Source organism: Arvicola amphibius, chromosome 10 (assembly GCF_903992535.2).
Source record: "Arvicola amphibius chromosome 10, mArvAmp1.2, whole genome shotgun sequence".
NCBI lineage: Eukaryota > Metazoa > Chordata > Mammalia > Rodentia > Cricetidae > Arvicola > Arvicola amphibius.
Genome location: NC_052056.1, coordinates 82772817 through 82799491, shown reverse-complemented (window position 1 = coordinate 82799491; position 26675 = coordinate 82772817). Strand labels below are relative to the sequence as shown.

Sequence of the window (26675 nt, the reverse complement as noted above, 5' to 3'; positions counted from 1 at the left end):
TGCACCCACATGGCCACTCACAAACATCTATAAGCTCAGTCCCAGGGGATCCGATAGCCTCTTTTGGGCTCTGCGGGCTGGACCAGGCATGCCCATAGTGCACAGAAATACATGCAAGCAAAACATCTATGCACATAAAAAATTAACATAAAGATTTAAAATGAAGAAAGCTAGCTGACTGAGCAAAGAGTGAGGCGGAAAGCCAAGCTCCTCCATGGCCTCTGCTTCAGTTCCTGCCCTGACTTCCTACAGTTTAGGGATTGTGGTCAGCAAGTGTAAGCCACATAAGCCCTCTCCTCCCCACACTGCTTTTGGTCAGAGTTGTTGTGGGATAAACTTTTTGTACACTGTGAAGAAGTGTCTCTGCCAAGGAACCTTCTGATTGGTGTAATAAAGAGCCGAAAAGCCAATAGCTAGGCAGGGGAGGATAGGTGGGACTTCCCAGAAGATATAGGAACTCTGGGAAGAGAGGAGGGATTCGCCAGCCAGGCATGGAGGAAGTGGCATGCATGGTACTAAGGAGAGGTAATGAGTACTATAAATGGGTTAATTTAGGTTGGGAGAGCTAGCTGGAAGGAAGCCCGAGCTAAGGCCGAGATTTCATAACTAACAGTTGTCTCCACGTCACTGTGTGACCTGCTACCAAGTACTATCCACAGTGACAGGCAGCAACCTGGGAAACTGACACATGGCAGATCTGACGAGGAACCTCGAATTCAGCCTTTTGAGTTGATATTGCTACTCCATGATAAAAACAAGAGGTGAGGGGCTGGAGAGATGGCTCAGCGGTTAAGAGCATTGCCTGCTCTTCCAAAGGTCCTGAGTTCAATTCCCAGCAACCACATGGTGGCTCACAACCACCTGTAATGAGGTCTGGTGCCCTCTCCTGACCTGAAGGCATACAAGTAGACAGAATACTATATACATAATAAATAAATAAATAAATAAATAAATAAATAAATAAATAAATAAATAAGAGAGGTGAGGAAACGTGTCCTGGAAGTGAGGGGTGGAACTGAGCTGTGCACTTCCAGCCAGCACACAGGGCTAATGCGGCCCTTCGGATGGAGGGCAGGCCTTTGTGCATGCTAGGCAGGTACTTTCCCAGCTGAACCCCACAAGACTAGCACCCCAGTGTAATTTTAAAAGTGGCATCCATACAATGCCCCTCACAGGGCTGGCTTTCCAGGGCACAGCCCACCCTCCATACCTTGAAATGACGTTCCACGGTGGACAGGAAGCGCACATTGTCCGAGGCCTCCATGTGGAGTTTGAACAGCTCCGTCAGGACAGGCTGCACATTGGCCGTGAGCATGGATTCGGCTTCCTTCATCACATCCAAGACCTTCCTAACGAACGGAAGCTTCGTTTGCTCATAGAGGGCACTCAACGTGGCGTTTCTTTCTCTCCAGAACTCAATTTCAGCCAGAGGACCATTGCCCTGAGAGAAACAGGAGCACACAGACAGCGCTTGCTGCTACTGTGGGTGGAAACCTGCGGGCATTTCTACAGTGCCCACCCTATTTCCACCTGCTCTGGGCAGGCTGGTCAGTACAGGGCTTCTGGGTGGAGTTCTCATCTGGCATGGTCCAATCAGTTGATCTCAGGACACTAGGGAATGCAAGACGAGGATCCTGCCCTTCCTGGTGGTGCCCACAGGGCCAGAAACAACATATCACTGATGCAGAGGAAGCAGTCTGAGGGGACAGCCTTTGTCTCTCCAGCATCGTTTAGGGAAGTCGCAAACTGAGAGAGACACCAGCTCTCATGAGACCTTCCTTGGGATGGTGGGCTGCAGGCCCCGTACAGGTTACCTGGGGTGTCTTCTTCAACTGGCTCTCCAGGGCAAATGAAATCTGGCTCAGCCAGTTGATCACACACTGCTCCAAAGACTCCACCATTTCTGCATTGGCCACCAGCTCGGACACTTCTCCCTCCACACTGATACTGGGCATTTCCAGCTTGATCTCACCTGGTGGAAAATGACTGGTTAGAGCCAGTGTTCAAGTTCATCAGCCAGCTCTGCTTTCCTGTTGGCCAGGTTGCCAGCCTGTCCCCTCCTCTGTCTCTGCCTGGTTCTCTTTCACAGGAATGTGGTTAAAACCCTCTGCTGAACGGCCCAGTGGTTAAGTCCCATCAAAGTGATGTCAACATGATTGATGAATTGGTTTTCTTCCTTTTTTTTTTTTTTTTTTTTTTTTTTTTTGAGACGGGTTTCTCTGTAGCTTTGGCGCCTGTCCTGGAACTAGCTCTTGTAGACCAGGCTGGTCTCAGACTCACAGAGATCTGCCTGCCTCTGCCTCCCAAGTGCTGGGATTAAAGGCATGCGCCACCACTGCCCGGCGGTTTTTAAACATAAAGCAATGAAAAGAAAAACAGCCTACAAACCACAATCCCAGAGAACTTAGACAACAATGCGGACACTAAGAGAGACTTACATAGATCTAGTCTACATGGGAAGTAGAAAGTAGAAAAAGACAAGATCTCCTGAGTAAATTGGGAGCATGGAGACCTTGGGGGAGGGTAGAAGGGGAGGGGAGAAGAAGGAAGGGAGTGGAGAAAATATATAGCTCAATAAAAACAATTTAAAGATTAAAATTAGGGCTGGAGAGATGGCTCAGAGGTTAAGAGCACTGGCTGCTCTTCCAGAGGTCCTGAGTTCAATTCCCAGCAACCACATGGTGGCTCACAACCATCTGTACTGAGATCTGGTGCCCCCCCCCCTCTGGCGTGCAGGCATACATCGAGGCAGAATGTTGTATACATAATAAATAAATAAATCTTAAAAAAATAAAATTAAAATAAATAAATAAATAAAAAGCAATGAGGATGAGTCTCATTTGGGTCTCAGAACCAAACAGAGCGACCAGCAAGGAAAGCTCCAAACTGAGGAACACTTCCGGCAGGTTAAAACCCCAGAACCAGGGAGATGCCTCCATGGGCTAAAGTGCTCACCATACAAGCGTAAGGACATAGTTCTGATCTCTGGAACTCTTATATGAGCCAAGAACAATGGTTCATGCCCGGAATCGCAAGGCAGAGACAGGCGATCCCTGGGGCTCAGTGACCAGCAAGGCTAGATTGGTGGCGACCGAGAGACAATGTATCAAAAAAGACACTAAAGGAAACCTAAAGAACAGAACGCATCTGCACACACAGGTGTGCCTACACCCCAAACACACACAGCTACACCCCCCCCCCCCACCGCCCCACCTACAGGGAGTTAAGAAAAGAGTGGATTCTCTAGAGTTCTGGTCCCACATCACTGGCTCTCCTGGCTAAACACTTTGTCACCTTTTCCTTGGCTGGGTCCCTAAACGTGAGCACCCAGTTCAACTCCACTCCCCCACCCGCCAGCCTCTTGCATCCTTGGTCCCTGCTTGCCACACCTGCCTCATTACCCCAGGCTCTGGAACTCAGGTAAGGGGAAGGGATCGGGCAGGTACCGCCCACCCGACAGCCCCTGACAGTGAATACCACAGCAGGGACTGCATGCAGCTTTCCGATGAGACCCAATGCTGCCTCCTCTAGGCAGCCCCCATGATTTCCCCGTGCTCTTGTGTAGACCTCACCAGCTCGTTGGGCTCCACGTTCTACTACAGTTAAGCGTGCATGGGGATGCCCAGTGGCCATTGTACTTCTAAACAAGTCCGTTTCCAGCGAACTTATAAGTGAGCATTACTGGGCTGGTGATGCGGTTCAGTGGGGAGGGCTCTGGCTTAGCATGTGCACAGCCCAGGGGTCAAGCCCCAGGATTGCATAAACTGAGCACAGCAGTACATGTCTGTAATCTGAGCACGTGTGAAGTAGAGGCGGAAGGATCAGAAACTGGAAGTCATGCTCAGGTATATGCAACTGATCTGTGTTGTTCTTCTTTTCTTAAAGACTTAGTAGCTGGATAGCTGCGCGTAGCTGCGCGGAGTCCTGAGGAACACGTGTGACCAGGGCGGCGGGTGAACAGGCGGTGCAGCGGCGGGTTAATGGCACAGACACAGAAAATAGACATAAAGCTTTATTAAGAGAGAGAGAGAGAGAGAGGAAGCAAGAGAGAGATAGGGAGAGAGAGAGAGAGAGGGAGAGAGAGAGAGAGGGCGCGTGTGCACACGCAAAAGGGGGCAGTGAGAAGAGAGAGAGGGAAGAGATTCAGGATGACTCCAAGAGACCAGAGGTCGCTGGGAGTGGGCGTGGAAAGGGGCGGGGACCAAAAGAATAACAATCTGTGCTACAGGACCCCTCACCTTAAAAACTAACAGCATCTGGGAATTGGGGTGTGTACTTTTAATCCCAGTACTGAGGAGGCAGACGTAGGTGGATCTCGACGAGTTCCAAACCAGTCTGGGATACATAGTGAGACCCTGTCTCAAAAAAGGGGAGAGTGGCTAAGAGAGATGAGACTGCTTAGTTTTTAACAGCTGCTTTTCCAGAGGGCCTGAGTTAGATTCCCAGCAGGGGCCTAAGTCTCAGTGGCGTGAAACTCGAGTTCCAGGGGGTTCCAGCGCTCTCTTCTGGTGTCTGTGGTACTGCACGCAGACATACAGGCAAACACCCATACACATAAAATATGTTCAAAAATGCCACGAATTGTTGGGTGGTGGTGGTGGTGCTGCCTTTAATCCCAACACTTGAGAGCCAGAGTCAGGCGGATCTCCAAGATGGCTAGGGCTACACAGAGAAATCCTGTCACAAAAAAAAACAAAAAGCAAACAAACACACACACACACACACACACACACACACACACACAAATCACAAATTGGGCTGGAGAGATGGCTCAGAGGTTAAGAGCATTGCCTGCTTTTCCAAAGGTCCTGAGTTCAATTCCCAACAACCACATGGGGGCTCACAACCATCTGTGATGGGGACTGGTGCCCTCTTCTGGCCTGCAGACATACACACAGACAGAATATTGTATACATAATAAATAAATAAATAAATAAATAAGGCACCTTTTTTTAAAAAAATCACAAATTAAGGCAGTTAAATCTCTGAGTTCGAGGCCAGCCTGGTCTACAGAGCGAGTTCCAGGACAGGCTCCAAAGCTACACAGAAAAACCTTGTCTCAAAAACAAACTAACAAACACCCCAAAAAATGAAAACAAAAACAAATCACAAATTCAAACAAACAAACAAAAAAGCCTTCTGAACTTTTGCATTGTTTCCCTAAGAATGATTAGTTCTTCGCAGAGTGGGAGGGGAGGGGCAGAGCAGACCGACCTTCAAGCTGCTGCATGGTCCTTTGGATGTTGTTCGCAAACTTCTGAAGATTCATGAGGAATTCATCGCGTATCAGCTGGATGCTGTGGTACTCCACCGTTTCCCCAGGTATGCTGGGCAACTCTGATGTGTCGTAAGAAAACTCTTGGGTTTCTACAGCTGCTCCTGACTCCGACTTGTGCTGGTTGAACGACAGCCCGGGCATGAAAACCTGCAAAAGCACAGCCGTTCGTGTGGTTAAACTGCCCTGGGGTCTCCGGCTGTCTGTTAAGTTGGCAGATGTGCAAGCTGGCCCTGGGCACTCCTGGACGCTCAACATTCAGGAGGCTGAAACAGGAGGATGGTAGTTCAAGGCAGCCTGGGCTACAAATTGAGACAAGAAGGATTTTGTCACTACAAAGGTCTCAAAGGACACCCCAATTTGCTGGTTATATAACAGTTGGTCAATTAGAATGAATTTTGCTTCGCCCTGTGGTTATTATTTTAAAATTTTATTTATTTATTATGTATACAGTGTTCTGCCTGCATGTATGCCTGTATGCCAGTAGAGGGCACTAGATATCATTTAGATGGTTGTAAGCTACCGTGTGGTTGCTGGGAATTGAACTCAGGACCAAAGCAACCAGTGCTTTTAACCTCTGAGCCATCTCTCCACCCCTGAGGTTATTTTATAATGAACAACTTGATCTTTAAGCAGCCAGCATCTCTGTTCTCAGAAGTCACAAGATTAAAAGATGTCATCCAGAGGCCTGTGGTCCAGCAGTGAATCCAACACATGAGAGGCAGAGGCAGGAGGACTGCCCATGAAGTCAAAGCCAGCCTGGGCTACAGAGTGAATTCCAGGCCAACCTGAGCTATAGAGAAAAGACGCTGTCTTAAAACAAGCAGAGGTTACCAAATGAAGGAGCACATACAGCTAGTGATCTCCTATCCCACATCTCTCCAAGGCTAAACTCTCTGGCCCTTCGTTGGAAGCAGGGGACTGTCCTAGAGACACCAGGGTCTCTGTAGGACCCACAGTTACCTGGCAGATGACGTCCCTCAGGAAGCGGAGCACTTGAGAGTTTATGATCCCATACTCCATGGTCTCTGGCATCATTTCCATTGCTTCCTTCATGTCGCTGGCTTCAGGGATGGCCTCTAACCGAAGAGAGACCCAGAGCATGGAGTCAGTGGGTGTCCCAGAGTCTCTCTCTCCTCTCAGAGGCTCTGGTCACACAGTCAGAAGATGGGCTGATCTGGATGTAAGCAAACCCTGAGCAAATAAAGCTAAACTACATCTCACTGGACTTTTTTTTTGTTTTTTGTTTTTTTGTTTTTTTGAGACAGAGTTTCTCTGTAGCTTTGGAGCCTGTCCTGGAACTAGCTCTTGTAGACCAGGCTGGCCTTGAACTCACAGAGATCCGCCTGCCTCTGCCTCCTGCATGCTGGGATTAAAGGCGTGTGCCACCACCGCCCGGGGAAGTTGTTGAAAGATTCTGGGGGTTTTAAAACTGTACTGTACTTTACAATATAGTATTAACAAAGTATCTTAGGGACAAGAAATTGAAAGGTTCTATTTTAAAAGTTATCTATTTAGGAGCTGACGTGAGAGCACTCACTGCTCTTGCAGAGGATGTGAGTAGAGTTTCCAGCACCCGCTTGTTCTCACAACCACCTTTAACTCCCGTGCCAGGACAGTCAATGCCTTCTTCTTATGTTTGGGGCCCCAGGCATGCATACGGTGCACTAAAACATGCATACACATAAAATAAAAAGAGATCTTAAAACACACATACGGCTCATCTTTAGGGTTGAAGAGATGGCTCAGGGGTCCAAGCACTTGCCAGCCATGCACGACAACAAGGGTTGGTATCCCTGGAAACCTGTGCAAATGCCAGGTGAATGTGTGGCCCACTGTAATTCCAGCCGTGGAAGGTAGAGAAAGGGGGGATGCCCAGAGCAAGGCGGCTAATAAGACTAGTCATGTCAGCTTCCTCTGTGCCCAATGTCAACCTTGCCTGCCACACACATATGCCCCTCCACATGTACATGTGTACCCCCCACACACACACACAGCGAAGGTACCTTTTGTGCTTCTGAGGAAGAATACCACGGTCTGTTCCAGAAACTCCTCTGGGATGGGGGTGCAGCGCACATGCAGGTCCAGCCTGTTGATGATGCGCTTCATGAACCTCTGAAACACACGGGACACCATTGGGTCGGCAGGTGCCTGCTCCGCAGAGCCCACTCATCTCCAGCACGGAGGATCCCATTCCGTTCTACAGCGGTCCCAAAAGAGCTACTTCACATCCAGCCCCGGACCTGAGTCTGCAGCTTCTGCTAGGCAGCCCAGGAACAACTGAGAAGGTGACCTTAGGAAAGCTGGCGGCAGGCTTGGAGGGGCCGGGCCCATTGAGAGAAACTGGCTGCCTCTGGCTAGTTGGTTGGTTTGTTGTTTCTGGGACTTTGGGCGCGTTAAGTATTTCTTTTTAAAAGATTGATTTCTTGGGATTGGAGAGAGGGTTCCGCAGTCAAGAGCACTACTGGTCTTCCCGAGGACCCAGGTGCAGTCCCCAGCACCCTCGTGGTGGTTCACAACCACCTGCAACTCCAGTTCCAAGGTGTCCTGGCCTCTGAAGGCACCGGGCATGCATGTGGTGCACAGTCATAATGTGCAGGCAAAACACCCACACAAATAAAATAATAAAATAGAATTTTCATATATAAACAAATGTTTGGGGTTTTTAAAGATTTATTAATTTCCTGTGTATGAGTGCCTTGCCTGCATGCTTGTCTGTGTACCGTGTGTGCCACTCTCTATGCCTTCCTCCTTGCCTGCATGCTTGTCTGTGTACCGTGTGTGCCACTCTCTATGCCTTCCTCCTTGCCTGCATGCTTGTCTGTGTACCGTGTGTGCCACTATCTATGTCTTCCTCCTTTCTCTGTCAGCCAAAACTGCTGCTGTGGGTCCCTCAGTCAGTAAGGAATCTAAAGGTGTTCTGGGAAATCTCAACACAAGATTCTGGAATCCCCGCTCTAACACATGGTCTCGCATGCTCTGTGCCTGTCACCCTGCCTTATGAGAGCCCCCTGAGCCACGCTGCCAACAAGCTAGAGAGTGGGGCACACCTTGCCCGACGGTTTGTCTGGGTGCTCACTGTCCAGGTCCTCATCATCCACACCGAACAGGGATGGCGTTATGGAGTCGTTTCTCAGCTTCAAATTCTTGGCTATAAAAACACAATGCGATGAGTTGAGATGGCCAAGGTTTCCCACCAGCCAGATGCCTTTGTATGGTATCCCCTGTCCTCCATCATATGCTCTGCAAAGGACCGGAGTGTGGCTATCACAGGAGCCCACACACCCAAAATCCTCCCTGTGGCTCACAGGTATATATAACCTGGCTGTCATGCCCAGCAGACGATTCCTCCAAGTTGGGGTGTGGGTGTGCATGTGTGTGTGGTGCGGGAGAATTGTCTGTAATCTGTCAATCATGTTTTAAATAAAACACTGATTGGCCAGGCAGGAAGTATAGGTGGGAAAACCAGACAGAAAATAGAAATGATGTAATGAGAACAGGAGAATTCTGGGAAAGAGGAAGTTGATTCCTCCCACTCCTGCCCAGATCACCGAAGCAGCAGGATGTGATCTGCAACCACTGAAAAAGGTACTGAGCCACATGGCTAACATAGATCAGAAAAATGGGTTAATCAAGATATGAGAGTTAGCCAGTGAGAGGCTAGAGCTAATGGGCCAATCAGCTTTATAAGTTATAGAGATCTCTGTGTTATTTCTTTGGGGCTTGCTGGCTGTGGGGTACCAGTTGGGACAGAAACCCAAACAAGTAGGCCTGGCTTCCTTCATGTTACATGTGTGTTAACCTTACACGAGGTTTATTAATAAGAGTCACAACTAGGGGTTCTAACTCAGCAGTAGACACTTGTCTAGTGTGTGCAAGGCCCTGAGTTCCATCCTCAACTCTGCAAAACGAACAGCGAGGTGTGTGCACTGGCCACCCAGCACTCCAGAGGTGGAGACAGAATAATCAGGAGTTCAAGATCATCTTTGGCTACAGAATTTAAGGCCAGCCTGGGCTATAGGAGACCCTGTCTTAAAAAATTTAGACATGATAGCTGAAATATTTCAGAGGTTAAGAGCACTTGCTGTTATTTGAGGGGACCTGGGTTTTTTCCCCAGCACCCACACAGCAGCTCACAACTGTCTGTCACTACAGTTCCCTGTCTTCAGATGCCCTCTTCTGGATTCCACAGGCACTGCATACACATGCTGCACATACACACATGCAGCTGCCAAAAACACACTCAGGAGTATGCTTTTTTTTTTTCATTTAAACACTGCCTGGCCCATTAGTTTCAGCTTCATATTGGCTAATTCTCATATCTTGCTTTAACCCATATTTAGTAATTAGGGGTATGCTTAATGTCACTGGAGGTAGTTAAAGCTGAGCTGGGGTAGTAAGAAGGCCACTTGTTCATTTCCTGACTGCCCAGACTCCCAAAACAACCACACAGAAACTATATTAATTAAATCACTGTTTGGCCTATTAGCTCTAACTTCTTATTGGCTAGCTTTTTTTTTTTTTTTTTTTTTTTTTTTTTGGTTTTTCGAGACAGGGTTTCTCTGTAGTTTTTTTTAGAGCCTGTCCTGGAACTAGCTCTTGTAGACCAGGCTGGCCTCGAACTCACAGAGATCCGCCTGCCTCTGCCTCCCGAGTGCTGGGATTAAAGGCGTGCGCCACCACCGCCCGGCAATTTGACCCATTTTTATTATTTTATATTTTACCACAAGGCTCATGGCCTACCAGCAAGGTTCCAACCATGTCTGTCTCCAGTGGTGACTCCATAGCTTCTCCTGACTCCACCTTCTTTCTCCCAGCATTCAGTTTAGTTTTCCCCACCTAGCTCTGCTCTACCCTATCACAGGCCAAAAACAGCTTCTTTATTAACCAATGGTGTTCACAGCATAAAGAGGGGAAATCCCACATCAGGCTGGGGTTGAGATGATGAATGGCTCAGTTGGGAAAGTGTTTCGAGTATAAGCCTGAGGACCCGAACTCAAACCCAGCACTGTAGAAAGGCAGGTGTGGGGCACATGCTTGCAATTCCAGCACTGGGGAGGCTGAGACAGAAGGACCACTGTGGCTCATTGGTCAGCCTAGCCTAGCCTAGTAGGTGAGTCCCAGGACAGTGAGAGATCTTATCTCTGAGAACACAGTGGACATCTCCAGAGGAAGGACACCTAAGGTTATCCTGTGGCCTCCACAGGTGCATGTGAACGTACGCAGTTTTATATGTACCCATGCACAGCATGCTTACCTGCGTGGGTACATGTGTGTGCAACTGTGCACATAGACACCAATAAATAAACTGTTGATACTGAGTTTATGTAGCATGAATAATAAAAACCCAGAGACAGACATTGGGTTCATCCTGAAGATCAGAAAAGCAAAGCAGCCAGCTACTAGAGAGCTCTCATATTTATGAAATCTTCACACTGAAAGAGAAAGAGTTCCTTCTCATCATACTTTATATTCCTCCCTAGTGCTGGGATTAAAGGCATGCACCATCATCACCCGGCCTCTATGGCTAACTAGTGTGGCTGCTGGGGTTAAAGGTGTGTGCCACCACTGCCTGCCCTGTATGGCTGACTAGTGTGGCAGTTTTGCATTCTATTTTTCAGGCAAACTTTATTTATTAAAATATAAATAAAATATCAGTATATTTCCCTTTTTGTCTAAAATTAAAAAGCAAGGCTATATTAATATAAGAAAACTATATAAAATAAATACAGTAACTATATGTAATATATACAGGCAATAAATACACCATGTCTAGTCCATTTGCACTTAACAAATGCAGAGAAAATACTCCATATCTATCCTATCTTGGTGAGTCCAAAGTCTTGTGCCTAATTTACTTTCTATCATAACTTGCTTTCTGCATCAGGTAAACAAGGAAAACTATAACTCTCTAGTCTTCAACTCCCTCAGAGACCCAAGAAGAAAATAATATTAACTGAGTAAGCAGGAAGTGTGAACAAGCAACTTTCAAAACATGTGCCTAGACAGTCACCCAAAGTTCCTCTGCAATGCTGGGGCATCTATCTTCAGCCTACAGGCCTGAGAAGACTTTTCTGTGAAGCAGGATGTTCTGAAGGGCTGTCCCTCATTATCTTGACAATGTTTGACAGTCACTCTCTTTTGTGTCCTGCTTGTCCAATTAGGACAGCATACTGTCAGCAGTTGAGGCAAAGGCATTTTCTTGCCACAAAGGAAGAAAACTTCATGTGGAGTTTCTTCAATGCCCATTATCTTCTCTGAAGTAGATTGGTACTGCCAGGAGCAGACATGTCTCATTGTCATTTAAAAAAAAACACTATGTGATTAAAACATCTTTTTTTTTATTAAAACATCTTAAATGCCATATTCTGTAGATCTCTGAAGTGTTTGAAAATGACCTATCTAAAATATATCTTTTTTGACCTGGCAAATATACCTAATGTGACCACAAGTTCAATTATAATGGGTGGACAGAATTGAAAGGACTTTGTTCCATTTTACTTAAATTCTCTGATTTGTAACCCACCTTTCCTGATTTATTTGTATCAGGATAGAATGTAGAGGCATTATTAGTATGTTCCATACAATACAGGGAAGGATCCAATTAGTTCTCTTTATAAGTCAAATTCTGTTGCTTTTGGGATAGTTGTTGTTAATCCCTCCCAAAAAATTACTACAAACTCTTTGCCAGAGTTCACTTTCTTACCATAATTTGTCAATTTCATCCTTATTAAAAGGCCCTATAATTTCTGCTGGGTCTATTCCTGCTAATTGACAAGGTCTCAATTTTCCTTTTAGAATTAACTCAGAGACCTTTTCCATATAAGTTTTTAATTTCTTACTTGGTTTATGTGGTGAAAAGATCCATTCTAAAATAACATCTTCCTTCTACATTAAAATTCCTGTAGGGGAATGTTTGGATGGCAATATGATCAGACTGCTGTTAAGATTCAGATCCACATGATCTACATATGCCTACTGCACTTTCTCTTCAATCAAAGCCAATTCTCTCTCAGCTTTGGCTGACAATTCCCTGGGACTACTTAAGGTTTTGTTTAAATTAATCAGGTCATCAGGACCTAGTCCAATAGTGCACCATAGATGGGAAATGTCTCCCAGCAATCTTTGAAAGTCATTAAGAGTCTGCAATCTATCTCTCCTAATTTGTACCTTTTGGGATCTAATTTTTATAAACCTATTTTATAGCCTAAATAATTAATAGAATCTCCTCTTTGTATTTTTTCAAGAGTAATTTTTACTTCTTCAAACATTCTTTCTAAAGTATCTACATTTGAATCAAATAGCAAAATGCTGTCCACACAATGATAAACTAGAGATTCAGGAAATTGCTTTTATATCATTTCCAATGGCTGACTTGTAAAATATTGGCACAGGATAGGCCTATTTAGCATTCCTTATGGGAAAACCTTCCACTGATATCTTTTAGCAGGCAGAAATTATTATAAGAAAGCTCTGTGAAGGCAAATTTTTCTGTCTTTTTCTTGTAAAGGTATAGTGAAGAAACAATCTTTTAAAACAATAAGAGGCCATCCTGTAAGCAATAGAGAAGGAAAAGGAATGCCAGACTGTAGAAAGTCCATTGGCTGAATCACCTTATTAACAGCTCTTAGATCTGTTACCATTCTCCATTTTCCAGATTTCTTTTTAACAACAAATACAGTATAATTCCAAGGGCTGGTTGGTTCTTCAGTATGCTGAGCATCTAGTTGCTCCTGTACCAGCTGTTCTAAAGCCTGCAGTTTCTCTGTTGTTAAAGGCCATTGCTTAACCCATACAGGTTTGTCTGTCAACCATTTTAAAGGTAAAGTTGTTGGTGCTTTTGAAATATCAGCAGCTGTTGCGCCCTGTTCCTGTACAACCTGAATGGTCGGTGACTGTTCTTTATAAAACCTTCTAATACTTTCCCAGTAACATGCATTAATTTATGTTTTTTTTCTAAGATTGGGAGAAGTTAATCTGAATATTTCATTGCTGTAACAAATCATGTCCCCACAAACTCATTGCTATTTTAGTTAGCTACATATGGTTTCAATATTCCTCTCTGACCCTCTGGCCCTATACATTTGACCCATCTTGTGCTTTGCTTTACCTGAGATAAAGTTCCAATCCCTAAAATCTGAACATTTACATCCTGAAGAGGTCAATTTGGATGCCAAGATTCTGATGAAATTATTGTTACACCCATACCTTTGTCTACCAGACCGTCAATGACATTATCATTTATTTGTATTTTTAATTTTGGTCTTTGTTCATTTATCTAACTTTGCCAAAATCCTCACTTTATGATTTCTCCTGATTTTTTTTTTTTTGTTCTCTCTTCTATAACTGTTCTGTTATCCAGAGCAGTATGGTTTCTTACAATAGGCATTAGGTTCTTTAATTGCTCTGGAAAGGAGTTTCCTCTACAATGGCAGGAAATGACTGAACCAGATTTGGCATAGAGGCCTGCGAGAGGCCCCTCATGGAGTTTCCCAATGGCAACGGACGAACGTGAATATTCCTCCCTGACCTACAATTCAATAGTCCAATACCTTTGCCATACCTTCTACATAATCCAGAAGGGAAGGGCCTTCTGAGTGGTTTACTCTTAGAAAAAAACATTGTTTCTAGGAATGCCCTGTCTACAATCCCTTTTAAAATGACCTTTTGCCACAATTATAACTTTTGACATTTTGATGTTTCCTCAACCCTCTGGAAATCGCCTCTCCTATCCATGTATCATCATGATCATGAGATTCAATATTAATTGTATCTCAGATCCATTCCTCCAAAGCTGTTGACCTTGCCTTTACTAGCCTGATTATCCTTTTGCATAGAGAATTACCATTTTCAAAAGTCAGAGATTCAACTCTTATTTGTTTAGCTTCTGGATTTGGTATTATTCTATTTACTGCTGATGTCGATCTTTATAAGAAATCTGTAAGGCTTCCTTTGGGTCCCGTATAACTTTAGTAAATGACTCAATTTTCTTTACTATTTCTCCAATTCTGTCTCAAGCATTCAAAGCATGATCTCTAAAAATTTGATCTTGGGAGATTTCCCTACCTCTAGCTTTACTCTGTTGTTCAATAGTCTTTGCCTATTCTGTGAAGCAGGTACTTCGCTGTAATTGTGGACCAGGCTCTGAAACAGCTTTAACTAAATCTATCCAGTCTACAGGGATAATACTGACCACAAACTGACCACAAGTTTAGCATTTGCATCACAAAAGGTGAATGCATGCCACATGAAACTGCTGCTTCCTTGAATCTCCTTAAATCTAACATCGGCACAGGAGTCCAGTTAGCTGCAACAGAGCCTCTGCCATTTGGCAATTCCTGTATGGTTACAGAATTTATTAAAGTTGGTTGTCTGAAAACCTTAGGCTGTTGCTCTCTATTCTTGTAATGCAATGCTGCAATTGGTTCTCCATTAAATTCCTCTGTCTGGATTTTAATATCTCTATGATCTGTTTTAATAAATTTTTCTAAGGCCTGTATCACTCAGATTAACCAACTTTTTTAGTGATGAAACAAAAATGATCAAGCTGATGATGTTTACAATTGACATCACATAAATCCCATCTAAATGGGCTCCCTCTCCACTTAACTGTTCCGTTTTCAAACTGTCCAGCATGTTATCATACAGAGACCTAATTCCCTACATTATAATGGTGTTTCCCACTTTTTAATGTTGGGAAAACTTTCTCTTTTACTTAATTCCTCCCTTTAAGAATTCCCAGTTTTCTCCCCAATTCTGCTGCCAATGATGATGAAGATGTGAGGCTGATTGCTGCTGCATAGAACAGTAAAAGCCTGACTGGATTTCAAGGCAGCTACCTAGTTTGGCAGTAGAGTGAGAAAGGGTTTAGTGAGAGCCTGCAACCCACGGGAGAAAGAGAGAGAGAGAGAGAGAGAGAGAGAGAGAGAGAGAGAGAGAGAGAGAGAGAGAGAGAGAGAGAGAGCACTATCTGAATGCATAGGGGATTTTGGAAAAAGCATGTGTGACCGAGAGCTGCCTGAAGGCAGAACCAGTCAGTCTAGGGCCAGCGAGTCCTGTGGCGTTTGGAGCCCAGGTGCTTCTGGAGTTTGGGCGGCAGCTGGAGACCGTTTTGGAGAGGCTACAACAGGAAAAGCCCAAACTTGCTCAGAGACTTGGAGGGAAAAGAAGAGAAAGTCTAGCTGGGCAGGGCTGGAGCCCCATGTGAAGCTCCAGCCTGTGCCAGTGGCTTCTTCACGAATTCATAGCCCAAATGTTGGGTACCAAATGTAACATGAATAATAAAAAGCCAGAGACAGATATTGGGTTCAACCTGAAGATCAGGAACGCAAAAGCAGCCAAGCCACTAGAGAGCTCTTAACTCTTTGAAATCTTCAGACTGAAAAAGAACGAGTTATTATCTCATCCTGCCTTATATTCCTCTCTAGTGCTGGGATTAAAGGCGTGCACCACCACCACAACCTGGCCTCTATGGCAAACTAGTATGGCTGCTAGGATTACAGGTGTGTGTCACTGCTGCCTGGCCTGTATGGCTGGCTAGTGTGGCTGTTTTGTATTCTATTCTTCAGGCAAGCTTTATTTATTAAAATACAAATGAAATATCACTACAGTTTTATGCTATGGGTTTTGTTCCTTTGCTTTTTAAAAGTAGCCCAGGCTAGATCAAACTTACTACTGAGGCCTTGTCTTAAAAAAGAAAAAAAATCCCTATTTTGTTCCTAAATTTCACACACACACACACACACACACACACACACACACCCTGCCTCAATCTTTGCCTGAGTAAGGGAAGTGGCAGTGTAGGTCCAGACGGGGATTAGTGTACCCACAAGCCAAGGGATGCCAGTGCCAGCAGCAGCTGAATGAGGTAAGGTGGGGTCTTCCCTAGAGCTTCCAGAGGGGTATGACCCTGGGGACACCTTGGGCCTCTGGGCCTGAGATATTTCTGCTGTTTTCTGCTGTCCTATTAAGGCCAAGTGACGGTAGTCCAGCGACCCTAGTGTACATATCCACCAACAGCTCCACAGACCCCCATGTAGAAGTGGCTTCTGTCCCTCCAGACACTCACTTGTCACCTCTTCTTTCTGAGATTCAGTCTCATCTTCCTCCGCCTCCTCTTCAGGGATTGCAGGAGTTTCTTCTTTATGGATCCATGATGGGGAAGAAAATACAAAATAGTATTTATCTCCAAATGAGACAGTTGCCAAATCTTTGCTTTAAGTGGAGCCAAAGGTTGGGACACACCCCACAGGGGTTCATAAATGTCACTGCAAAACATCATGATGCTGGGGCCAGCATGGAAAATTGTGCCAATTGAGAGAGGGTTAAGGACACGCCTTCGCCTGGAAGAAATGCAAGCAGGCGGTATGAAAGCAGCTTGGTCCACCACACCATAGCAGCACTGGGCGCAGGCTGGAGACTGTTCCAATGAACCCAGTGTGCTGGTGAGGCCTGCAAGCTCTGGGCTCGGGAGGTGGAAACAGAAGTGTCAGGAGTTCAAGGCTAACTGCCCACTAATAGCAAGTTCAAGGCCAGTCTGGTCTCCACGACCGTCCTAAGTGAAGGCACCTAGGCAGGTGGCTGCAATAGCTGCAGTAAGAGCAGAGCCAGCAGGAGACAGTCACCTGCTGCTGCAGCTCCTGGAGACTGCAAGAAATTAGGGTCCTGGTGCAAGGCTTCGCTTTCCAAACGAGTACAGAATCCCACTACTGTATCTGGAAACCTGTGCCTTTGTTTGCAACGAATGGGCCTCACCCAGAGGCCCGGGATAATGTGTTCAGGTTCAAAGTTCCACCTGGGGAAGAAAATGAAGGCCGGGATGGTTGGATTCTAGTGCAGCTGAGGCAGGAGAGCTGAGAGTTTGAGGGTACCTTGAGCTACACAGTGAATTCCAGGCCAGACCGGGCTATGAGCCCCTGTCTCGCAGTGTAATAATGATGAAGACAACGTAAATGAGAGCAGAGCGCAGTGTATACTGACGCTAGGTCCCTCCCGCTCTAATCTTCTCTCTCTCCCTTTCTTGCCTCTCGCTTGCTATGGAGTTCCAGCGGTCCTGAGTTTATGATGGTCCTTGGGTGATCCTACCTCAGCAGGGGATTGCAGTCAGGCGGCACTTCGGCCTGCTGCCACTTTTTAGAGTAGGGGACTAGGCATAGAAGGTGAGCTCCCCTGAGCCTCTGCAGACCCTAGCCTTGGGACCCTCCCGCTGGGAGGCATCTTACAGGACAAGAGATTCTGGTTCTCCTCTGTGTCCCCAGCAGATGTGCAACACTGCGCCGTTGAGAGCGAGGATGGCAGCGCCACCCTCTAAGGCCCCCCGGGCGCATAGTAGGGCTAAATGCCAGCAGGGTGCTGACTGTAGGCTGGCCTTTGCCCAGGCTCACCAATCTCCACCTCCACCTCCTCGGGCACCAGGATGCGGTAGAAGAACAGCGTGGAGGCGCAGTCCTCGTCGGTTGCGTGGTTGAGGAAGTGAAGGATGAGATCCTCTGCCTCACTGTCGTTGCGACTCAGCAGCTCCTCGAACAGTTTGGGGTTGCTGAGGCCGAAGGTCGTGTACACGCGGTCGCGCATCCACAGAACACGCAAGTCGTCCATGGCGCAGACCTGAGCGGTGCAGGACGCAGGGAAGTCAGGGCCGGGAGCCGGGCGGCGTCCGTGGCAACGGCGCCCGTAGCAACCGACACCTTCGCGACGGCGTCAGCGCTGGCAGCGCCAGCGTGAGGCTGAGGGCCCCCCATTCTGCAGGTAGGAAAACTGCGAGAAAGCTGGTTACTGAGGCGTGACAAGGGCACGGCTCTGAGACGGAGCCAGACGGGACTAGAAGCAGTGAGCTGTTGATGCAAACCTGCACCTAGTTGGGAAAAGAGAATCTCAATGAGGAATTACCAACATCAGATGAGCCTATAGGACCTTTTCTTGCTTGCTGGGCCCAGCCGGTGCTGGACTGGCCGCTGAGTAAGCCATGGGGAGCAAACCAGCATGCAGTGCTCTCCTCTAAGGTCTCTGCTTCAGTTCCTGCTGCGGTTTCTGCCCTTAGTCATGGAGTATAACCTAGGATCAAATGACCCTTTCTTCCCCCAAGTTGTTGTTGGCTGGTGTTTATCACAGCAACAGAAGCAAACCAAGCAGGACAGGCAGACAGGACTGGTCTCAGTGATTAGGCACTGTAAGAACACCTGCGTGTTCTAGGTAGGGCATGGGGAACATCGGTGGGGCCCTAGAAGGGACTGGCTCTTCCTGGCATAGGGGGTTAGGGAACAGGTTCACAAGAAAACAAGACACTGGCATCTCAAAAATATAGATTTATTTGTCACTAGCAAAAGGAAGTTCCATACTGACAGGAGATTAGTCCTTCATGTGCCTGCAGGACACAGTCCTGACTGGCTCCCATAGTTCTTGTGGATTTCATGGTGTTTGAGCAGAGCCCGGCAGGCAGCAGCAGTCCAGGGGCAGAACAGACATCACTCCAAACTCCCGACTTAAAGCATCAGGACAGTTCTTAAGGTCTGCCTGGAGAGTATGGCACGCGAGCAACCCCAGATTAAAAACTTCAGTAGAGAAATAAACGGCTGAAGCTTGTGTGTTTTTATTTCCCAAATGGGTCAAACTCTAAATCACAGCTTGATTCGCCAGCCCCGTAAATTATCAACGGATAGTCTGTGGCCTATGCCAGAGCACTGGGCCCGAATGCCAGTACAGCTACTCCAGTCAAGCCCAGCACTGCATACCTCTAGTGCCAGCTGAGAGTCGAGGCAAGAGAATGCATAGGTGGCATTCAACACCTCGAAACATCCTGACCCACTCTAGAACTGAGGCCAGGAGAGGACTCGGAGGGAAACGGAATCCGTCCCAGGCCCCATGGTGGGTGAGTCCAAGTGTTCAAACCCCTTTGCCTGCTTCTGCTGGCCGTACCCGGCCTCTCCACCAACGGAAGCCTATGTGACGCAGTGAACACCTGAACAGACGGCATGGCTCTGTTGTGATAGGGAGGGTGAACATCACACCACCCAGGCAGTTGTTTGCTTCCCTCTGTATGATGCTATCAATTATATTTCCAGAGGGTTCTCAAAAGGAGTAATTTGTTTATGTAATTACACTCCATATAACTGTGACAGACTTCAGCCAAGAAATCACTCTCTCACCCCAGTAAGAGATGTTAGTTGCAACGGAAAAGTGGCCCCATCACAACTGCCAAGGACAGTGAACATGGCCAAAACTGCATCTCCTGTCCTTATTCCTGGAATCAGTTATCTCTGTGAGGACCAGAGACCCTGGGGGAACAGTAACGAGAGTGACATCGTGGGGGTGACAACGGATATGAGCAAGAGCAGGTTTAACACTGGGCAGCACCACCTCATCACAGCTGCCAGGAAGCTGGCACACAGGGCACAGATGCTGGAGTTCACTGCCCACCAGTGCAGACTCCGCTGCAGCTAAAGAGGAGTGACTTACAGTCCAGCTGTGGCACGGGCAGTTCACTGTCTCAGCAAGCAGGCCTTAAAGGACCCAAAAAGCTGCTAAATCCCAACTTCCAAAGGCCACTCTCTGGCACACAGAGTGGTGGGGCAGGGGGATGAACAGGACCTCTGCAGTAGCATGTGACTTAGAATTTCAAGAGGGCAGAAATATGTTAGATTCCTTTTCTCTTTAGGATGTCATGTAGCCTGGACTGGCCTCAGGTAACCCCATCTCCACCCTCTGAGTGTCAGGAATATGAGGTGATTCTGGGGATCTAGCAACCAAGCCACACCCCAGCCGCAGGCTTCTTTTCTGAAGTTAATCTAAAACCAGTTAATGTAAAATGTGAGAATGAACATAATTTATAAGACTATGACATGGATCAGGGCTCAGCAGGGCTGAGTCCACTTTGTGCAGAGCTAAGTGACACAGGGACAGGTGATCTTTGCTCGAGATGATGAACAGATTAGTGAGAATTAGTTTTCAACTGACCTGAAGAGTTTTTAGAAATTAAACTGTGGCCATCAGACCTTTATTTAGAATTACTGTGAAAGTAAAAAATTACACTGTTCCCCAGCAGAAGCAAGGTCTCTGTGGCAAAATAGCTTCATTTGTTCTTTGCTACAAAAATACACATTACTTTCACCTGTCTTCTCTGCGGCCACACCGGGATCTAAGGCTCTGGACGGTCATCTTCCCAATGTCCAACTGTCATGACTGGTCTGACAAAGGGTAACAGGGCAGGGCTCTTGTAAAAACAAGCAGGAGAGCTATCTGCTGTGTTATGTTGTCCCTTTCCCTCCGTGACTGACAGCATCCAGGCAGAACACACACATTCTTGAGCCAGCAGGGTGCGGGGATCTGCTGATGGCCCAGCAGAATGTCTGAAGAAAACTGTGGTATCTGACATCTTCTCGTGATGGAACAAATCTGTGTTTTTTTTAAAGTTGGAAGGGAATCAAGAATCTAAAAACAATTTTAGCTAGCCATTCAGCTGGCTTTTATCCTCCAATCGTACACTTATTAAAAAAATATCTTTAATGTAATGTTGGCATAGCTTACATTTGCTCATAATAAAAACCAACGAAATTTCTGTGTCCGAAGTGGTGAGCTTTACAAAATCTTCAACACGAGGAGAGGTGTATCTTACAGAATCATTTGGCTGAGTCGTAAGGCAATCATCGAGGGTGGAATTTTCCCGTCGGAAATCTGATTGAGGGAATTCTGTAACATGATCATTCTCCATAACCCTGAGAGCGGACGGCTGCAGCCATGTGATCATGCAATGTCATCGTCATTACAGAACTTGGAGGAGAGCAGACTGAAGGAGAAAGGAACAAATTTGGTGCCTGCACCAATGTAGAATTTGTTCTGAAATTCAACCCTAAAAAAAGAAAAACAGACATGTATTAAAAACGTCACGCCTTCCCCACCACAGACTGCACACAGAACTGTGAGTGGAACGATGTTCCTGCAGTTCTTTAAAGAAGAAGGTCCACCATAGACCTGGACAGACTAAACTGAGTTTCTTAGCTCTTCTATGCACACACTGGGGCTCTAGGCAGGACCTGTGTTGTCTTACAGTTCCAGGGAAGCAGGCAAAAAAAAAAAAGAAGTTCCTGGAATAAAAAAATCTTCCCATTTCTTCGCATTCCTGTCATGAACATGTTTCCCTGTCATTCTCTCCCGAGTCCACACTGGCTTCCCCATCCAGCCAAGCTCCCATGTGTCACCTCAACACCCTGTCCCCTGATCCCTCCACCCCTAGGTGTCATCTCCCATAACCAGACACAGAGGAAAAGATACCAGGACTCCCCTGTCACACTGGCTACCGGAACCACAGAGAAACAGCCAGCACACATACTGAGTAGCATTGAGAATACCCTGGAGGTTGCTGAGACAGTTCAGGGGGCTCGGGTACAGGCATGTGATACCAAGCCTAACAACTGGCATTCAATCTCCAGGACTCACACAATAAAAAGACAACCAGCTCCTGCAAGTTGACTTCTGCCCCCACAACAACAAGGAAGGTACTAATCCAGAAGCCATCAATGACACTTGCCAGTCCCAATGTAAATAAAAGTGGGAACATACACAAGCTGGGCATGGTGGCACCTGTCTGTAATCCCAGCACTCGGGAGGCAGTGGCAGCCAGATCTCTGTGGGTTTGAGGCCAGCCTGGTCTACACAGCAAGACCCTATCTCAAAATAAATAAATAAATAAATACATACATACATACATACATACATACTTACATACATACATACATACAACGACAACAACAAAAAGGTAGAACACACACAACTGCATCACAGATAGAAATTTTCTTTTACTTGTGATAAACTGCATTGTGTTTCTGAACTGCTAATTCACAGCTGGGTGGGAGGAGCTAGCCATCACAAGCACTGAGTTTAGAAAGGGGTTTTACTTACATACATGTATTTTTTCCTTAATGGGTGGCTTTTTTAATTCTGTATTAGTTATTAACATGTGCACATGTGACTGTCAGGGGACAGCTGTTGGGCATCGGTTCTCTCCGTTCCCGCGCAGGCCCTGCTGACTGAGCTGGGCTTGGGAGCAGGTATCTGTACCCACTGAGCCTTCCTGCCAGTTCCTGCACCCTTTTCTTTCTTTTTTTCTTTTTTTGGTTTTTCGAGACAGGGTTTCTCTGCAGCTTTTTTTTTTTTAGAGCCTGTCCTGGAACTAGCTCTTGTAGACCAGGCTGGCCTCGATCCTGCACCCTTTTCAAAAGATTTATTATGCTTTTATAGCACTGCATGTCCTGTGTATGTGCACACGAGTACAGGTACCTGCAGAGACCAGGGGCACCCACTGGACGCCTTAATGCTGGAGTGACAGGAGGCCATGAGGCACCTGATACAGGCGCTGGGAACTGAACGTGGGTCTGAAAGTGCAGGTCACTCTCAGCCACTAAGTCATCTCTCTAGCCCTCATTTCCACTTTTAAAATACGTTCTGAGGACACATGTCACACTCACCAGTGAAGGCGTATGGCATGGAGAAATGCAGAAAGACCTTCCATGACCAGAAGGATAAAAATAGTCAAAACTGCAAAGAAAGCCATGACAGGCAGCAGCAGCAAGACCCCGTAGGTGGTGTCCACACGCAGGCCCACACGCATCAGCATGGCCCACAGCACATCGGACAGCTCTGCAAAGGAAGCCGTTGAGCAGAGTTCAGTCTGAAACCATCAGCCCTCTCACCACCCACGGGACAGCAGGAATGACCACCAGTCAGCCTGCCCCAGTGCAGAGGACCAGAACCTCCTTGCTTTCTCTGTAGAGAACAACAATCTTAGGGGGCTCCATCGTCCCTTCCTATTGCTAATTCAGCAAGTTCAGGGCCTGGGCCCGGATTGAGAGTCCTGTCTGAACCTAGCAAGGTGACCTGTTTCAAGCCTGGGTCTGCTGCCAACAAGCAGCCTCTTCACCCTCACTGTCTTTGGACACAGAGGGCCTTGCTCTGTCCCATGTTGGTCAGTATCCTCTTGTGAATACCTATCTCTGCCACATGTCCCAGGGCTTTGTTATGGAATACCAACGCAACACAACTTCACGTTTCACTGTTAGTGAAGTGAATTCAGCCAGTAACCAGTTACCTCCAGGCTGACTCCACTCAGTGAGTAAAGCAATGGCTAGGATACACTTGGAAACAGGAAACGGAGGAGAGCATCCGTGCCAGAGGTCACCAAGCCCTCAGTTCACAGAGCCCTTCTGTGCTAGGCCAGGACTGGGACCTGCGTGATCAGAAGGTCAAAACAACAAAGAGCCCTGGCCCACCACCACCTGGACAGCTCACACTGCCTGGGACTAAGCAACATACGTGCATGTGCCAGGCTGAGGGCCCAGAGCCTCAGGTAGGACGCGGTGTTGGAGATGCAGCCAAGGCAGTACTCAATGGAGTGGATGGTCTGCGTCATCAGGATCTCCCCAAAGTTAAACTGAGGGACAACAGAGAACATTAGACACCATATCACAACCTGCTCCACTGTGAGTCCCCGGCCGGCCTCAGGGACAGAGCATACCGATGCTAGAAAGAGCAAGTCCGAGATTGAGTCCTGCTCTCAGTGGGACTGGGACTCACCGGCCCCCTCCACACACGAGCTCCCTGACTCTACTCAAGCTTCAGTCCCCTCTCTACGACCCAAGCACCAGCCTAGAACTGCGATAGTTAGCGACCTCAGTGACACCTGAACTAGCCTCCGAAACTAGCCAGCACTCACATGGACATTCCCCAGCTACAGGTGCACAGGGGACCTCATGCCTGAGGCTAGGGAGGGAGGGTAGAGGGTGCTGTCCCCATGAGGGGAGGGACTGCAGCACCCTGGCTCTTCCCTACTCCGCTTTCTTTGCTCTGTGAACTTGACCCAGATGAAAACTGCTATATACAATAATAACCAGACAACCACCCTTGCGCAGCCAATGACCAGCGTCCCCTCTCATCCGACCCATCAGCTCAGAGCTCACCTCCTCACACGTCACTTCCCGGCAGCCTTCTTCCATGCGGTTGCTCCCCTCTTCTATGTCCTGGCTGCCCAGCAAAGAAACCTCTTCTTCACTGTCCTTCCTTACAAGTGTGTAACCGCTCTAACGATAAAAGAGCAGTGTCAAAGAGCAATGGCGGGAAGTGGAGAATAATAAGTGTTGGCAAGGATCAAGAAACTGGAAGCCTAGAGCACTCCTGTTGGAGTTTATAATGGTCCAGCTGCTAGAGAAGTATGGCAGGTCCTCAAAACACAAATGCAGAAACGCCCCGTGACCTGACACCTCCACTTCTACACCCAGGAGTGCCCATGGAGAGACCTGAGGGAAGGCCTGTGCGAACATGTTGTAACAGTATTATTCCCTAGCTGCAGCCCAACAGCAACACCCAGGCTCTAAATAAGGCCAGCTTTGAAGGAATCAGAACCTCGGGACACAGGGAGCGCACTTACCCGGCTCACACCAAAGCAACTGCGCCCATTGTGCAGCCACAGCAGGAAGAGCGGTTTTCCTAAGAAGAGCACAGGGACCGCCAGCACAGTGAGGGCCAGCAACACTCTCTGGACATGCGCCTGCGGGTGTAGAGGAGAAGGCAGGAAGATGTCACGGGGCGTGGAGTAGACTGTGAGGGGCTAAGTCCCTGTGACCAAGGGACCCTCTGAACTTCTTCCAACATTCAGGACAGCACTGAAATATTGCTTTGAAAACAGTAAAATGGGGGCTGGAGAGATGGCTCAGTGGTTAAGAGTACTGACTGCTCTTCCAGAGGACCCGGGTTCAATTCCCAGCACCCACATGGCAGCTCACAACTGTCTTATAACTACAGTTCCAGGGATCTGACACCTTCACACCAATGCACATAAAATAAAGTTAAATAAACCATAAAAATATTTTTAAAAAAAAGAAAAAAAAACAGTAAAATGCTTTAGAAAAAGTCTAAATGGAGGTTTGGGTAATGACTCAGTCTGAACTGAGTTTGAAGCCCGCTGTGGCTGTGAAGCTTGTGTGTGACCCAGCCCTTGGGAAGCAGAGGCAGGAAGAGCTCCCGGGGCTCGATCACTGGTCACCCTGGCCTACTCTGACAATTCCAGGTCAGGGATAGACTATCACACACATACATGAACACGCACATGTACACACACATGACAATAACAACAAAAAAGAGGTGCATGGTGCCTGAGGAATGGCATCCAAATTTGACCTCTGCCCTGAAGACACAGGTACCCACACTCACACACATTCTAAACAGGAGCTCGCTTTGGCACCACACTAAAATATTGGAACCAAACAGAGCTCATCATGGTCCTTGCGAGAAAGGATGACATGTAAATTTATAAAGCATTTCATTATTTTTTTTTTTTAAAAAAATCTAGCTAGGGCAGTTAGGATGCACGCCTTTAATCCCAGCACTCTGGAGGCAGAGGCAGGCGGAACTCTGAATTTGAGGCCAGCCTGGTCTACAGAGTGAGTTCCAGGACAGCCAGGGCTACACAGAGAAACCCTGTCTTGAAAATCAAAACAAACAAAAAATCTAAATGGACCCAAACTATAGTTAATAACTTCCTGAGATCACTGCAAAAAGAAAACCAGGGACACTAGTATAATCCTCTCACAATCTTGCTTTCGGTGTAGTCTTCCTTATCAAAGACTACATGGAGAAGGCTGAATGCAGGGGCTGTCACTGCCAAGCAGAGGAGGAGCACTCACCTGCCCGGGGTAGAGGCCATGTGTCTCACTGGACGGGAACAGGAACATGTTAATGAACTCGATCAGGATGCTGGGGGCCTCCCTAGAGGTCTCTGCCGAGTACGCCAGCCACTTGTAGATGATCATGAAGATCAGGTACCCAAAGATGGACAGCATGAACAGGATCTCAGGGACGGACACCAGGTAGATGTTAAACTTCTTCCTAAAGTGCCTGCAAGAGGACCAATGAGGTCGCTGAAAGGCTGTCGCCATGGCACCACAGGCCACTCCAGGGCTCCATGGGTGCCTGCTGGTTCAAGCCAGAGCTGCAGATCCCCCCAGAGAAGAGAGCAACTACAGAACCACACACACAAATCCCCCCACAGAGAGCGACTACAGAACCACACACACATAGAGATCCCCCCAGAGAGAGACTACAGAACCACACACACAGATCCTCCACAAAGAGAGAGAGAGAGAGAGAGAGAGACTACAGAACCACACACACAGATCCTCCCACAGAAGAGAGTGACTACAGAACCACACACAAACACATTGCTATTGAGTCTGACTTCAAAACATTAGGGATTTTGCTGTTGTTTTTTTTAAGATTTAAAAATATTTTAATGAAATCAATTTTTAAAAATTTATTTAATTTCTTTATAGTTGTTTTGTCTGAATGTTGTCAGTACACCATGTACATGCCTGGTGCCCACAGAGGCCAGAAAAGGGTATAAGCTTCCTGGAACTAG

General features: G+C 47.0%; 2 protein-coding genes across 2 annotated transcripts in view; both read right to left on the bottom strand.

Moving 5' to 3' along the window:
* Dnah10 (dynein axonemal heavy chain 10) overlaps positions 1-17872 on the bottom strand; it is a 124112-nt gene extending 106240 nt beyond the window's left edge. The window contains exons 1-9 of the mRNA XM_038346140.1: positions 17659-17872; positions 16338-16415; positions 9903-9922; positions 8326-8412; positions 7282-7390; positions 6239-6354; positions 5215-5425; positions 1815-1972; positions 1211-1441 (exon numbers count right to left, since the gene is read on the bottom strand). Coding sequence (XP_038202068.1) covers positions 1211-1441; positions 1815-1972; positions 5215-5425; positions 6239-6354; positions 7282-7390; positions 8326-8412; positions 9903-9922; positions 16338-16415; positions 17659-17872 — 1224 coding nt within the window. The remainder of the gene's footprint in view (positions 1-1210; positions 1442-1814; positions 1973-5214; positions 5426-6238; positions 6355-7281; positions 7391-8325; positions 8413-9902; positions 9923-16337; positions 16416-17658) is intronic.
* Positions 17873-18564: 692 nt separating this feature from the next.
* The window catches only part of Atp6v0a2 (ATPase H+ transporting V0 subunit a2), a 30464-nt gene continuing 22353 nt past the window's right edge, over positions 18565-26675 (bottom strand). Inside the window, exons 15-20 of the mRNA XM_038345197.2 lie at positions 25945-26155; positions 24690-24809; positions 24223-24342; positions 23579-23696; positions 22735-22906; positions 18565-21119 (exon numbers count right to left, since the gene is read on the bottom strand). Of these exons, the coding sequence (XP_038201125.1) occupies positions 21014-21119; positions 22735-22906; positions 23579-23696; positions 24223-24342; positions 24690-24809; positions 25945-26155 (847 nt within the window). The 3' untranslated portion in view covers positions 18565-21013. The remainder of the gene's footprint in view (positions 21120-22734; positions 22907-23578; positions 23697-24222; positions 24343-24689; positions 24810-25944; positions 26156-26675) is intronic.